Raw genomic sequence first — 14240 nt, 5'->3', positions numbered from 1 at the left:
GCATTTCTTGTTTAAACAGTTATAAGAAGTGAAGAGTAGTGATTAAAATGTGATCTTCAGAAAAGACAGCCTGAGTTTGAAGGAGAAAACTAATAAGAAATAAAATATGGCTCAGATCCTTTTTATAAGTACATTTAATCTTAAATGTGATTTTGTTGAGTTTTCATTTCACATCAAATAATTTTCTGTTCTAATTTTCCATTCCACATTAAATGGCTTATTGTTTATTTTATTCTACATTAAATTGCTTCTTTCCTTGTACAACTAGCTACACTGAATAATAAAGGAGATTATTGCGCAATGTGTGGCATCTCACGTGCAGCTCCGTAACTAGAATAAAGATTATAGTGAGGTCCATACTGTGGGAATGCAAACACACTTCACAATATCTAACATTTACAACTTCAAATGTTGACTTCTAATTTGTTACCCATCTATTCTCCCATAAACTGCCTTGAATCCACTTAAACTATGTATTTTGTTTTACGTTTACCTTTTTCTTACTCTCACTTCTTCTTACTGATTACTAAAAGCATACATAAAATACTATTAATAATCACAAACACAGTTCTTATATATTGTAAAGCTGGAAGTAAGTTGTTACGATACACCTTATACAAACAACTGACGTTGGAATCATTCATTCATTGTCTGTAACCCTTATCCAGTTCAGGGTTGTGGTGGGTCCAGTGCCTACCTGGAATCATTTGACGCATGGCGGGAATACACCCTGGAGGGGGCGCCAGTCCTTCACAGGGCAACACAGACACACACACACATTCACTCACACCTACGGACACTTTTGAGTCGCCAATCCACTTACCAACGTGTGTTTTTGGACCATGGGAGGAAACCCACGCAGACACAGGGAGAACACACCACACTCCTCACAGAAAGTCACCCGGTGGAAACCCACGCAGACACAGAGAGAACACACCACACTCCTCACAGACAGTCACCCGGAGGAAACCCACGCAGACACAGAGAGAACACACCACACTCCTCACAGACAGTCACCCGGAGGAAATCCACGCAGACACAGAGAGAACACACCACACTCCTCACAGACAGTCACCCGGAGGAAACCCCCGCAGACACAGAGAGAACACACCACACTCCTCACAGACAGTCACTCGGAGGAAACCCACGCAGACACAGAGAGAACACACCACACTCCTCACAGACAATCACCCGGAGGAAACCCACGCAGACACAGAGAGAACACACCACACTACTCACAGACAGTCTCCCAGAGGAAACACAAGCAGATACAGTGAGATTCCATTTTCTTTTCTAAAGACCCTTGGCTAATCAAATATGTAATCACTTGAGGTTTAAATGCTGACTGATGCTTCCCATCAGATGTGTTTTCAGAAATTGTTAGTGTGGGATGTCTGTTAGTTGAAAACCAAAACATAAGTCTCCATTTACGTTGGTCTCACACATCCTAAAACAACAGTGCCACCTAGGTAGGTTGTTCTCCTGCTGGCTACATTTGTGGATCAAATACACTTCACGGAACACACGTGAGTGACTAGATCCACAAACACAGATTCAACAGTTTACAAATATATACAATGTAATTTTTAACAAATGTATTTATTTTTGCATAAAATTATGATATATTTATGAAACCCAAACACGCAGATTATGAACGTAATTGTATTTCTACAAACTGCAGACTGTGAGACACAGATTGGGATGTGTTCATTTGTGAATAGAGAAATATATCTGTGAGTTGTGGATCATTTGTAAAGTATTTGAGACTAATCTTTCTCCATAAAGACAGACTTATATTACTTGATATTCTCTGCTCTAGGATCCATGATAAAACTCTGACAGTCACAGCAGACCCAGCCTTTCAGTATTTAGTTCAGGGCCAATATCCCAACAAAAAAAAACTAGTTCTGAAAAATTGTTTAAGACCTTCAGTTTATATTTGATGATATAATGTTATGTATGATGTTTTTTAGATGTATTAGATATATAGTAGTAAAAATGGTAGTAAAAGTAAAGAAAATTGCATGTTTTTACTGATTGACCCAATTTTTTTTTCAGCCCTGGAAATCACGAGTGTGTCAGATGTACTCAAAATTAATCTATAAGTAAACTCTGGGGAGCAGAATAAAACGTATGTTTCTTTAATGAAGTGACTCTAACTGAACTGATTCAGTCTGACAGAGCTCTACACTGGGAGTACCTTCACAGGAGACTCTTTACTGTGAACCCAAAAGTACGGCAGAAGTGTCTCAGTGAATGTGTGAGTGAAAGTGTATAAGTGTGTGTTAGTGAGAGAATTAAAGAATGAGAGTTTTCCTCTGTCCCAGTCCAGGTTCACTCTGACCCTCTGGACCTTCTGTGACACTGAGAAGGCAATAGATGGCTGTGGTGTTGACTGAGCCCAGTAGTTACCCTGGTAATACCCCACATACCACATCCCTCTCCTGGAGGATATGTCTCCCTTCCTCTGAGCCCTCTCTGTCATCACTCCAACATCCCACTCTGTATTGTCTCCAACGTCAACCTCCCAGCAGTGTTTTCCTAAGTTCAATCCCTCAGAACCCAAGACACACTCACATTCATCAAATCTCTCTGGAAGATCAGGGAGCTGCTGTTTCTCACTGAGTCTCACACTGGTCAGATCATCAGACACAGTGAGATCAGGATGAGCAGTGTTGGGATCCAGAGTCACAGGAGCTGGAGATAGAACACATACACACAATTTACATTTAATTAAACATGCACACACAAACACACAAACACACACACACAAACACATACCCAGTGAGACTTACTAAAGCGGATGATCTTCTGCATCTTCTCCCAGACGGTGAACTTCAGGTTGCTCAGGTGGTTGCTCACATGGAACAGTGCTTCTGAAAGCCTCTCTGGATCCTGCAGTGTGCACTGAGCTCTGGAAGAACATTCAGGAGTCAGTGCTGCTGTGGCTTTGAGTTTAGAACCACAGAAAAGAGAGAGACAGGAGACACAGCACTCACCTCTCCAGAGTGGACTTGTACTTCTGTAAAACAATGAGGCCAGTGTGGGTCACTGTGTTCATTTTAATCAGAAAGAAATAGAGAATAACGTCTGTTGACAGACCCTGACTAAAGTGGCCTCACCTGTAAGAAGGAGACGTCCTCAGCGCTCATCTGCTCTTCTACGGCTCTGACTGTGTCTGAAAGGGACGAAATCTCTCTGCTGATCTTCTCAATCTTCTCCTTCATCCTCTGACTCTTCTGCTCCTCTTCCTCCCTCAGTGCAGCGATACTGGCTGTCTCTTCATCTCTGAGAAACTGGTGGAGCACCTCAAACTCCTCCTTAATCTGCCTCTCTGTGAGTCGAGCCTGAGTCTGGAGTCAAGGAGGAGATGAAGTGAGAGAGGATTGATGATGTGATGATGTTGACCATGATAATCTCAGTAGTGTTTGATTCTCACCTTTATATGTTCTGCAGTGTGATCCCAGTTCAGTTTACACTCTTTAAACAGCTCCAGTTTCTTCTGCAGGGGCTTAAGAGCAGACCTGAGTCTCTCCTAAAATAAATTGGAGATCTGAACCAGACGATTTAAACAGACACTGCCCCCTATAGGCCAAAGTAACTCATATCTGACTGCTGTCAAGAACGCGGAGTTGGACTGATGGAGGCAGACAAAGACTTTTATTTACAACAAGGATGTCAAACAAAGACTGACTAGGGAAACGATAACAGAGAGACAGCGTAGACAGAGGCTAGAAAACAACAAGACATAGGTAAAGAAACAATGCAATACTTGGAATTTGAACGAGGAAACGACATGACCTAGGAGTTGATACGACAACATGACACGACGGAGACAAACAGACCGGACTTAGCAACATAGAGCCACACCATATGACTTTGGAAAGAAAACAACAATACCTTGGAATTGGAACGAATGACCGATACGAGGAAGCGAGACAAAGGGATTTAAATACATCTTGCAGACAAGACACACCTGAAACAGATAACGAGGAGGATGGACAAGGAGGCGGAACAAAGGCAGGACATGGGCGGAGACATGGACACTAACAAACAGAGCCATGTGCTGAGAGAGCACATGGCAGGGAAAACAGACATGACAGGGCGAGGGCGTGACAACTGCACTGAATTAGATAAGAATCTATAGATTAAAAGGTTGTGTAAGAGCTAATTGATTTTTAATTCATTTGTTGTAATAATTTAGTTAAAAGGGATAACATATTTGAAGATAATAAGAATTTATAATGATATAATGATAATATTTTTTTTCTAAAATGCATAATTTAGTGCTGTATAAACCTTAAAAGGATATATAAAAGAAAAAATATATATATATATATATTTTTTTTGCTTGCATTAAGAAAGATCAGACAGCGGTTAGGGACGAAGGAGGCAACACCGTTTTTTTGACCGAGCCATATTGAGTCCAGTGTAATGTCTACTTTTGTGTTTTATAAGCAAACCTTTAAAAGAAGATTCGGACTCGCGTTCTTCAAATACTGGTCTTTAGACTGACTGCCAAAGGTGGGACAAAAGGATTTGCAATATACAGAGTGCCACTACAGGTTGTTTACAATGATTTTATGGTCACTATTAGAACAAAGGCCATCAGTCATTTATTGAAAGTCACTGTAAAGAAAACTCCTGACTCCATCTCCATAGTCTCTGCAGAACTAAAGCGGTAGAACCAGTAAAGCACAACATTCCTAAGATGTATTTGTTGGTTACAGCGTGTGAATGAGAATGTGCCCTTACTCTCTTCCTGTTTAAACTCTGTCAGTTTGAGTTCATATTTCAGATGAAAGTGCTCTAAATGTAATTTGAACAGCACAATTTACCACACTGTGTTACATCTACTACACTGTAATAACAGCTCTATGACACAAAGGGCTCTTTAGCTGGACTCTGAACTTCATGATTTAATAATCCCTCAAAGCCCTCATTATCAGAGCCCTGACTTTTCATGTTCAAATCCATTCATGTACACAGTGTGTTTACCTTGCAGTCCATAACAGCTTCATCCACGGGGGAGAACTTGTGGTTGGTGTGTTTTCTGGAAGTCTGACATACCACACACACCGGCTGCTGATCGTTCAGACAGAAGAGTTTGAGTTTCTCACTGTGCAAACTGCAGAGTGTTTCAGACTCCGCTGAAGATCTCTGATTTCTCTCCTGTATATAACTTTCACACAGATTCCTTAAAGCCAGGTTTAAAGGAGGATTAATCAGTGAAGATCTTCTTCTACAAACTGGACACTCTCTGGATCCTTTGGTTTCCCAGAACCTCTGCAGACAGGCTTTACACACACTGTGACTACAGGGCAGAACAACAGGATACTTGAAGATATCACAGCAAACAGGACACAAGAAATCCTCCTCTGAGAAAGGTTTGGAAGCCATTTTCTTCAGCTGTGGTTCCTTTCAGTCAGAACTCTCAATCTTTCACTTTCAGTTCTGTGGAAATAACCCCACTCTGAGTTCAGATGTGAGTTCAGATTAACCATGAGTTTTTCCAGCTGCAGTTAGTCACCAGTTTGTTTTAGAACTGAAAATTTGCCTCAGAATTCTCCATAAAGCTCTTTATAAAACTAAACTCACCTGAGCACAGTCCAGTCTGTCTGTACAGGACGGGAGACGCCTCACACTCAGCACTCTCTTAGTAGGAGGAGCTTTACACAAGGAAATGTTTATTTCTGTATTGAGGAGATTTCCTCACTGCAGAGTTAAATGATAAAAAAGATACATTTCTGTTTTAAACTACAGCTATAAAAGTGAAGAGTAGTGATGAAAATGTGACCTCTTCAAAAAACACAGCCAGAGTTTGAAGGAGAAAACTAATAGGAAATATAGCCGCAAGTGGCAATTCGCGGGATCCAAGCTCATATTCGCTGGTAGAAGAACAAAGCGCCAGCATATGAACTTTCCTGAGATAGAAGGGGATTTTTGGGGAAGTTTGTGTATTGTTTTGAAAGTGATCCTTGGTGTTCAAGCATCTCTTTGGAGATGCAGCTTGAAATGGTGGAGTAGTGGAAGACAGAGACAGCATAGAGCACAGAGAGAACTCATTTTGGATTTGCACCCAGGTTTCTCACCCTAATGTTCAGAACCCCCAGACAGCAGATATGATGTGGTGTTGCTTGTACTGAAGTCTGTCATCAGTGGACACAGGACACTATCCGCTGGATGTGTTCGATTGTGGACTATTCTCAGTCCAGCAGTGATGCTGAGGGATTTACAACTCCAACACCTAAGTCTTACCTGCTGTATGGGTGTCCAGATCATCGAAGACCAGAGTGAAATTGAGCAATCTTTGCACAGCAAGAGGTTAGCATTTGACATTTCCTGATACATGAGCCACACTTTAGTATAGATTTTGTAGTGCTTTGAAATGTAATCCTTGGTGTTCTGGCATCTCAGTGGAGCTGGATTGTAAGATGGAGGTGAATGAGTGGGTGAATTTCTGATCTGCAGACAGGTGAGGGTTGAATTTTTGTTACAGAGACAGTAAAAAGCACATAATTGACTCTGGATTTTCACCCTGGATTCTGACCCAAAGTTCAGGAGCCCCACAAAGCAGATATGAGTGAGGTGGTGGATAATTCTCAGCACTGCAGTGACACTGACATTGTGGTGATATGTCAGTGTGTGTAGCGCTCTTATGAGTGGATAAGACACAGCAGTGATGCTGGATATTTTAACACTCAATCAATCAATCAATCAATCAAATTTTATTTATATAGTGCTTTTCACAACAAAACATCGTCACAATGCAGTTTTACAGAGATCCAGGTCCAAGACTCCCATGAGCAAGCCAGGGGCAACTGTGGAAAGTAAAAACTGAGTTTCTGAGTATATGTACGTAGTAGCAAGACCTCGGTTTTATCAGAAATTAACATGAGAAAATTTTGTATCATCCAGTCTTTAATTTCAGTTAGACATTCTGTTATTTTACGTAGACAAGCAAATGTTGTGTGTCATCAGCATAAGAGTGGAACTGAATACCATGCTTATGGATTAGTCTACCCAGTGGCAGCATGTACAGTGTGAATAATTCAGGGCCAAGCACTGAAACAAATTGATAACAGTCAGATAAATAGGATCTGAACCAAGAGAGGGCAGATCTATTTATTCCTAGATCTTCCAGCCTATCAAGAAGCATCACATGATCTATGTTATCAAATGCTGCACTAAGGTCAAGCAGCACCAGAATAGAGATATAGCCCTTATCAAGTAAAAGGAGTAAGTCATTAGTTACTCTTGTTTGAGCTGTTTCTGTGTTGTGTTTTGGTCTAAATCCAGAATGAAAAATGTCATGAATGTCATTGTTTTGTAGGTAAGAGCACAACTGCTGTGACATGACTTTTTCTAGAATCTTAGCAATAAAAGGGAGGTTTGATATTGGCCTGTAGTTTGTGAGCACAAGAGTGTCAAGATTGTTTTTTTTAATAATGGTTTGATTACCGCTAGTTTCAGAGGTTTAGTTACATATCCAATGTTGAGGGATGAGTTTATTACTGTGAGCAATGGTCTAATGACTTTAGGCAAGATTTGTTTAAATAATTGTGTTGGTATAGGATCTAGTAAGCATGAAGATGATTTAGATGAGCTAAACAAACTAAGCAAGTCATTTTCATTGACAGAATTGAAGTAGTTGCACCTCAGAACTGGCGGGGGGTTCATCAACAAAAACCGATGTGACTTTCTGATTTTGGGTTTTGAGTCGAATGCAATCAACTTTATCATTAAAAAACCTGATAAAGTCATTACTACAGAAATCAGAGGGGACAATGGAATTGATTTACTTTTTGTTGCAAATTAGATTTGATACAGTGCTAAAAAGGAATCTAAGGTTGTCTTTGTTGTTTTCTATAAGAGAAGAGATGTACTGTGATTTGGCTTTAGATAAGGCATGTTTGTAGTCGGTGAGGCTGTGCTGCTATGCACTTCTAAAACAATCTAGTTTTGTGTGTCTCCATTTACGTTCACGGCTACAAGCAACCAGTTTTAAGGCATGTGTGCTGTCACTGTACCATGGAGCAAGCCTTTTCTCTCCAAATAGTTTGGTCTTAACTGGAGCAACACTATGTAGGTTTGTACACAGTAAATTTTGTAGGTTGTTTGTAATGAGCTCAAGGTTATTAGGGTGAATTGGAAAAGAAATGGTGGTAAGGTCTGGAAAGCTATTAAAAATCACTAAATGTTGAGGATGTTGTAGTGCGCTTTCTAATATAGCGAGGCTGTGGATAGATATCATAGTTTAAAGCAATTTCATATATGATTAGATGGTGATCAGAGGTGGTCTCATGTAGTGAGAGGTTGGATAGATTCTTTATCTCAATGCCCCATGTTAACACTAGGTCCAATGTGTGTTTGCATTGATGAGTGGGACCAGTAACATTCTGAGTGAACCCTAGCGCATCCAAAATTGATTCAAATGCAATTTTAAGTGGATCATGATTCTTCTCAAAGTGAATATTGAAATCACCAACAATTAAGGCCTTTTCTGAAACGATAGCTACACAATGTATTCAGCAAATTCACATATACATTCTGTAGGGCCAGGAGGAGGATAGATTGTGATGAGCATAAAAGAGTGCCTCCTTTTTGATGAAGTAACTTTAAGAGTAAGCACTTCAAAGTACTTAGTGTCATAACCAGATTTTTGTGTTGCATCTATTGTAGGGTCATAAATTGTGGCTACACCACCACCACAACCAGATGTTCGTGGGCAACTGTAATAGCTGAACACAGGGGGAGTGAACTCATTTAGGGCAATGTATTCATTGTGTTTAGCCCATGTTTATATATGTCATAATGCATAGAGTTTGTTATCAGTAATAATATCACTGACAATGAGTGCTTTAGATGCTAGAGATTGTATATTTAAAAGCCCTAATTTAATGTTAGAAGTGCTGAAATATTGCATTCGCTGCAGTGCCTTGGTGTTAATTCTAATTAGGCTGTTAAAACTGATTTTTGGGCATCTGTGATAACAAGCTTTGCGGGGAACAGACACAGTCTGCTGAAGAATTTATTAGTGTTAATCAGAGTGGGTGATATGGACAAGCTACTCATCATATTAACAGCAGAGAGATTTTCAGGTGGAATATAAACAACTTTAATATTACTTACCTGTGAGGAGTTGGTGTGTTCTCCCCGTGTCTGTGTGGGTTTCCTCCGGGTGTTCCGGTTTCCTCCCACAGTCCAAAAACACACATTGCAGGTGGATTGGCGACTCGAAAGTGTCCGTAGGTGTGAGTGTGTGTGTGAGTGAATGTGTGTGTGTCTGTGTTGCCCTGTGAAGGACTGGCGTCTCCTCCAGGGTGTATTCCCGCCTTGCGCCCGATGATTCCAGGTAGGCTCTGGACCCCCGCGACCCTAAATTGGATAAGTGGTTACAGATAATGGATGGATGGAATATTACTTACCTGCTCGCTATCCAGTCTACCTACCTGACTGATGGGACTGGCAAGGACCAGTCAGTTGCTGCTCAGAACCACCTCAATGTTCTCAGAGACAATGATCCTAGCGTCCGTCTTCTTCCGAGCAGTATCCAGAAGTGAACGGTAGTGCTCCTTCAGGACCATGCTGCGGCGGGCGGAGATGTCGTTCGTTCTCATGTGGAGAATGACGGTGCCGAAGTCTTCACACTGTAGAATCATTGAGGGAAGTCGCCTGGCAACATCCAAGACATGTGCGCCTGGGAGACAAGACACATTTGCGTTACTCTTTGTGCCCAGCACTTTTAAATGTCTAACTATTGAATCTCCAATAATAAGAACACTGTCCTGTTTAGTCTTCAGTGCTGGAGCAGGTGCAGGTGAAGGCCAGAAGCTGAGCACCTCAAACTGGTTGGCAGAAATGAAGACTGCCTGCGGTGCAGAGGGGACAGCCTCGGCTTCCTACGCCCACGCTGGCGCTCCAATCCCGGTGCAGGCGTGTAGATAGGTACCCCCATGAACTGCTGTGGCAGAGGAGCTGGAGTGGTGACGGCCACGTAGGAGGCGTCGCGGGCTGCCTCAGGTCTCGTTTTCTCCCGATGGAGCTCCGTCTGCTTCTCCAGGAGACGCTGAATCCGTTAAGAAACAGTGGATTAGGAACAATGAAGACAGCACACTAAGATAAGCAATACCAAAAAAATATGTAATAGAGATAAAGAATTTCAAATAGAAGTTGTTTAATGGGTAGGAACAACTGACCTGGGAACAGCTTAATAAAGCTACTGGGGGTCATTTTCTGAATTTATGTCTGAACTTACACAGCCACATTTGAATGATTATCACTTTCTAACTGCTCTGAATAAATGAAGAAAGTTGGTGTTTGTGTGTTTTTTGAACATAACAATGTTTCCATAATCATCCAATTTACTCCTGAATGACAAAGAAATTTAAACGTAATTTTCTACACTTCATGTGACAGTAGAGACACCATCTGGATCCAGTTTGTGGCTCAGATGTGGATTTCTAAATGTAAACCTTCACCAGAAAAGGGTTTGAGTTTTCCAACTTTATTTATTTAATATTTATTCATGTTTAAATATAGGATCACAGTGGTGTTTCAAAGTGTTCTTTTGGGTATTTCCCAGTGTCTTTTGGTTAAATAAACTCTATGTTTTATGAATTACTACAAATACACATTGAATGGATTATGTTTAGGACGTGATGAGGTGTATTGGGTGATATTAGGTTCTGAAAAGCAATAATGGACTCATTAGGTTTGTAACTATTTGTCCTTTTTGTAAAATTGTGGTAATAAATCCCCAAAGTGTTAAAAATTCTGTAAAACAGTGCAAATAAGGTGTTGAATGAAATTTACATGGGTTGAGGCTCTGTCCAAATAGAATCTACATTTCTAGGTTTGTTTTATTACTGATAAATATTGTGAATTATATTTGATTGAAGATTATAGACAGACAATAAGGGCTTGTTAAGTTTTGCCTGGTTTATACAACCTCTATAACCACATACATGTTTTAGTTCAAGTAAAAAATTTTTGAATCACAATAATAATTATATATAATAGTAGTCAGTGAATTATTTCAGTTTAGAAATCAATGGTTATATTTCATCCAGTGAAATGAAATCTGAACACTTGACTGTTTAACACTTCACCAATTCATAATCCTGAGAACTGCCCTTTCATTTTCTGCATAATTTAATCTTTATATTATTTGTTCAAATAAACAATATTCATATTTCATTTCATATTTCTTTTATATTTGAGCACACGTTTTTTGAGACAGATTGCTCATTAGTCTTAATTACACCACTCTGAAATTACACCACCAGTCTGAAACCTTCAGTGGTTTACTGGAGTGTAAAAAGTCATTCCCACAGTAAACTGTGACTCAAGTTTCAGTTCACTACTGTATCTCTGTAAATCAGCTACATTTACTCTGTAAACATCCAGACTCCTGGTTCCTATCACCTCCTCAATAAAGTTTTCCTGCTGGATTTCTCTACACTGCACCATTCACACAGAACCCCTCTAAATTACGATTTACACCTTAACGACTGGAATAAGGTGAAACTGTAAAATTTGGTGAATTAAACCTTTAAAAGTTAGGGTAAAAACGTCCCCAAAAAAGTGTGCATTAATGAGTTTGCATTGTGTAAGAGCAAGATTTGGGATGGGACCACAGTGTGAAGTCAGAGCATGTCCTAAGGCCTTTGTAGCTTCTGAATATCTGCTTTAAATTCTTATAAAAGCTGTGCACTCATATGTTTGTTGTATCATCTTCTGTTTTGTATTGTTTCTTGTTTGTGCTCCCCTTGTCATGTGACTGTTACCCCGTATCTTGTGTCTGCTTCCTGCTTGTTCCCAGGTCATGTGACACACTTCCCTTCAGTTTCTAGTGTCACACATCTTAATCAGTTCCAAGGTGTTTCTTATTTGTGTTGATATAGTCCTTGTAAGTGGTTCCTGGTTGTGGGTCATTGTATGTATGTTTGTGGTCTGTGCTTAATGTCTCTGTCTTGCTGTGTTATATGTTGTTTTATGTTTAAAGTCTCATGTTTAGCCTTGCTCAGTGTTTAGCCCCATTGTTCTGTATTAGGCTTGTGTTTAGCCTTAGTGTTTAGACTAGTCTTTGTATATAGCTCCCTAGCCTTTGTATTTAGCTCCCTAATCTTTGTGTTTGAGTTCACTGGCTTATATTAAAATCTGCACTTACCTCCATCCCTTCTCCTTGTACCTTGTCCTTCTGACCTTACCCCACGCGTGACAGACCATGACATGTGTAGTGTGGTTTGGGATGTGGTCAACGATTGACATGGAAAATGTACAAATCAGAGCATGCCATAGGGTCCTAGTGCCAGAGTGTAACATAATCGTACATCCCCATCCTGGTCCCCTTCCCAAGGACCCTCAGACAGCTGACATTACGTCTGATTAAAATACACAACTTTCTCCTCGCTGTAAATGAGGTACACAAACCAGTCCACAATCTTCTGAATGCAGTGTTTACCAAATACTTAATTCCAATGCAAACATCACTTTAAAATAAGGACATACTGCATCATATTTGATCAATGCCGATTACTTTTACAAGTGCAAAGGAAAACAAAATTGAGTCAAGATTCCAAGCTAACATATTTAAGTGTTTTCCACTTCCAAAAATTACTTCAGGTAAAAAAGAAAAATAGTAACAAGAAGCATGAGGACAGCAGTGATTGGTTGTATATTATCTGTCCATTTAGCAGCAAGGAATATTGAAAGGTTATTACCTATTCTGGTGTGATTCAAATGTTCCACTGCTCAACAGTCCGTGTTCACCATTGCCTGATTATTTCATCCTTGATGGCAGCAAATTAATATATATAGATATGCAGATCAGTGATGATGGAGAATCCCCACAAAGACCTTTAAGGGAGTGGTCGCTGTATCTAAGACACTGTCTCTAGCCAAATGGGAGAAGAGGAATGGCAGCTGCTGCAATGATACAAAGCCCATGTCTGCAATACTCCAGAAAGCCCTGTGCGCCAGTGACATCCTGCCAGCTAGCTGCACTCCATCTCTATGGATACGTAAGGTCACATGGTTTCATTTCTTTCATAGCTCAGGAGATTGGTGCTGAATGCTTTGCTGCGATCAACTATAGCCACTGAGTGTTCCCGGTTCTCAGTCTTGTTTGTTTCAAGGTTATTTGTTCCTATAGTTGTTCCTATATGTTTCAGCTCAGCTGGTGATAAACTGTGTTTGTGCAGTTGGTGTGGATGCTTTCTTGAAATTGTGGGTTAGTTTACTGTGTTGTATATGAATCCTCTATGGAGATAAAAAAGAAGAATTTGTTTTGTTTCCTTTTTGTTTACTCCCTGTTTGCTTTAGTTAGGGAGTTATTGTTTGCCGGGGGTGAGGGAAGCTGTCAAGCGGAAGAAAGAGGCTTTTCGGGATTGGCTAGCTCAGGGAACTTCTGATTCTGCGGATGGTTACCGGCAGGCGAAAAAGGCTGCAGCTGTGGCAGTTGCTGAAGCAAAATCCAGAGCATGGGAGGAGTTTGGAGAGGCCATGGAGAATGACTTTCGGGCGGCCTCAAAGAGGTTCTGGAAAACATTCCGACAGCTCAGGCGAGGGAGGGGGGACACTGTCCAAGCTATGCTCATCAAGGATGGTGAAACTCTGAACTCAACCGAGCGTACTGTTGGGCATTGGAAGGAGCACTTTGAGGAACTCCTTAACCCGAGAGACATGCCTCCTGTGCAGGAGGTAGGGTCAGAAGTGTCTGGGGGGTCCTTGGATGAAGTCACTGAAGTGGTGAAAAAGCTTTGCAGTGGCAAAGCTCCAGGAGTGGATGAGATTCACCCAGAGTTACTGAAGGCACTCGATACTGTGAGGCTGTCTTGGATGACACGCCTATACAATGTTGCATGGACCCTGGTAACGGTGCCTTTGGATTCGCAAACCGGGGTGGTGGTTCCTATTTTCAAAAAAGGGGACCTTAGAAAGTATGCCAATTATCATGGCATTACACGTCTCAGCCTCCCGGGGAAAGTCTATGCCAAGGTGCTGGAAAGGAGAATCCGTCTGATAGTCGAACCTAGGATTTTGGAGGAACAATGCGGATTTTGTCCTGCCCGTGGAACTATGGACCAACTCTTTACTTTTTCACAGATGATTGAGGGGGTGTGGGAATTTGCTACTCCACTCTACACATGTGTCAGGGTTGAGGGGTGCGGACTGAAGGAGGGCGGACGCACTCGCTAAAACACAGTTTTTTTAATAAAGGGAGATAACAAAACAAA

At 40.9% G+C, this 14240-nt stretch overlaps 1 protein-coding gene across 1 annotated transcript; it reads right to left on the bottom strand.

Moving 5' to 3' along the window:
• Positions 1-1111: 1111 nt before the first annotated feature.
• On the bottom strand, positions 1112-5637 carry LOC136709276 (E3 ubiquitin-protein ligase TRIM39-like). The gene is made up of 7 exons (XM_066684408.1): positions 5599-5637; positions 4999-5473; positions 3440-3535; positions 3123-3353; positions 3000-3022; positions 2796-2914; positions 1112-2697 (listed from the first exon to the last, which is right to left on the bottom strand). The coding sequence occupies exons 2-7, from the start codon at positions 5398-5400 to the stop codon at positions 2186-2188; spliced, it is 1383 nt and encodes a 460-aa protein (XP_066540505.1). The 5' UTR covers positions 5401-5473; positions 5599-5637; the 3' UTR covers positions 1112-2185.
• Positions 5638-14240: the final 8603 nt, after the last annotated feature.

Source organism: Hoplias malabaricus, chromosome 11 (genome assembly GCF_029633855.1).
Source record: "Hoplias malabaricus isolate fHopMal1 chromosome 11, fHopMal1.hap1, whole genome shotgun sequence".
Taxonomy (NCBI): domain Eukaryota; kingdom Metazoa; phylum Chordata; class Actinopteri; order Characiformes; family Erythrinidae; genus Hoplias; species Hoplias malabaricus.
Note: the sequence above shows the minus strand (reverse complement) of the source record. Positions and strands in the feature narration are given on the sequence as shown.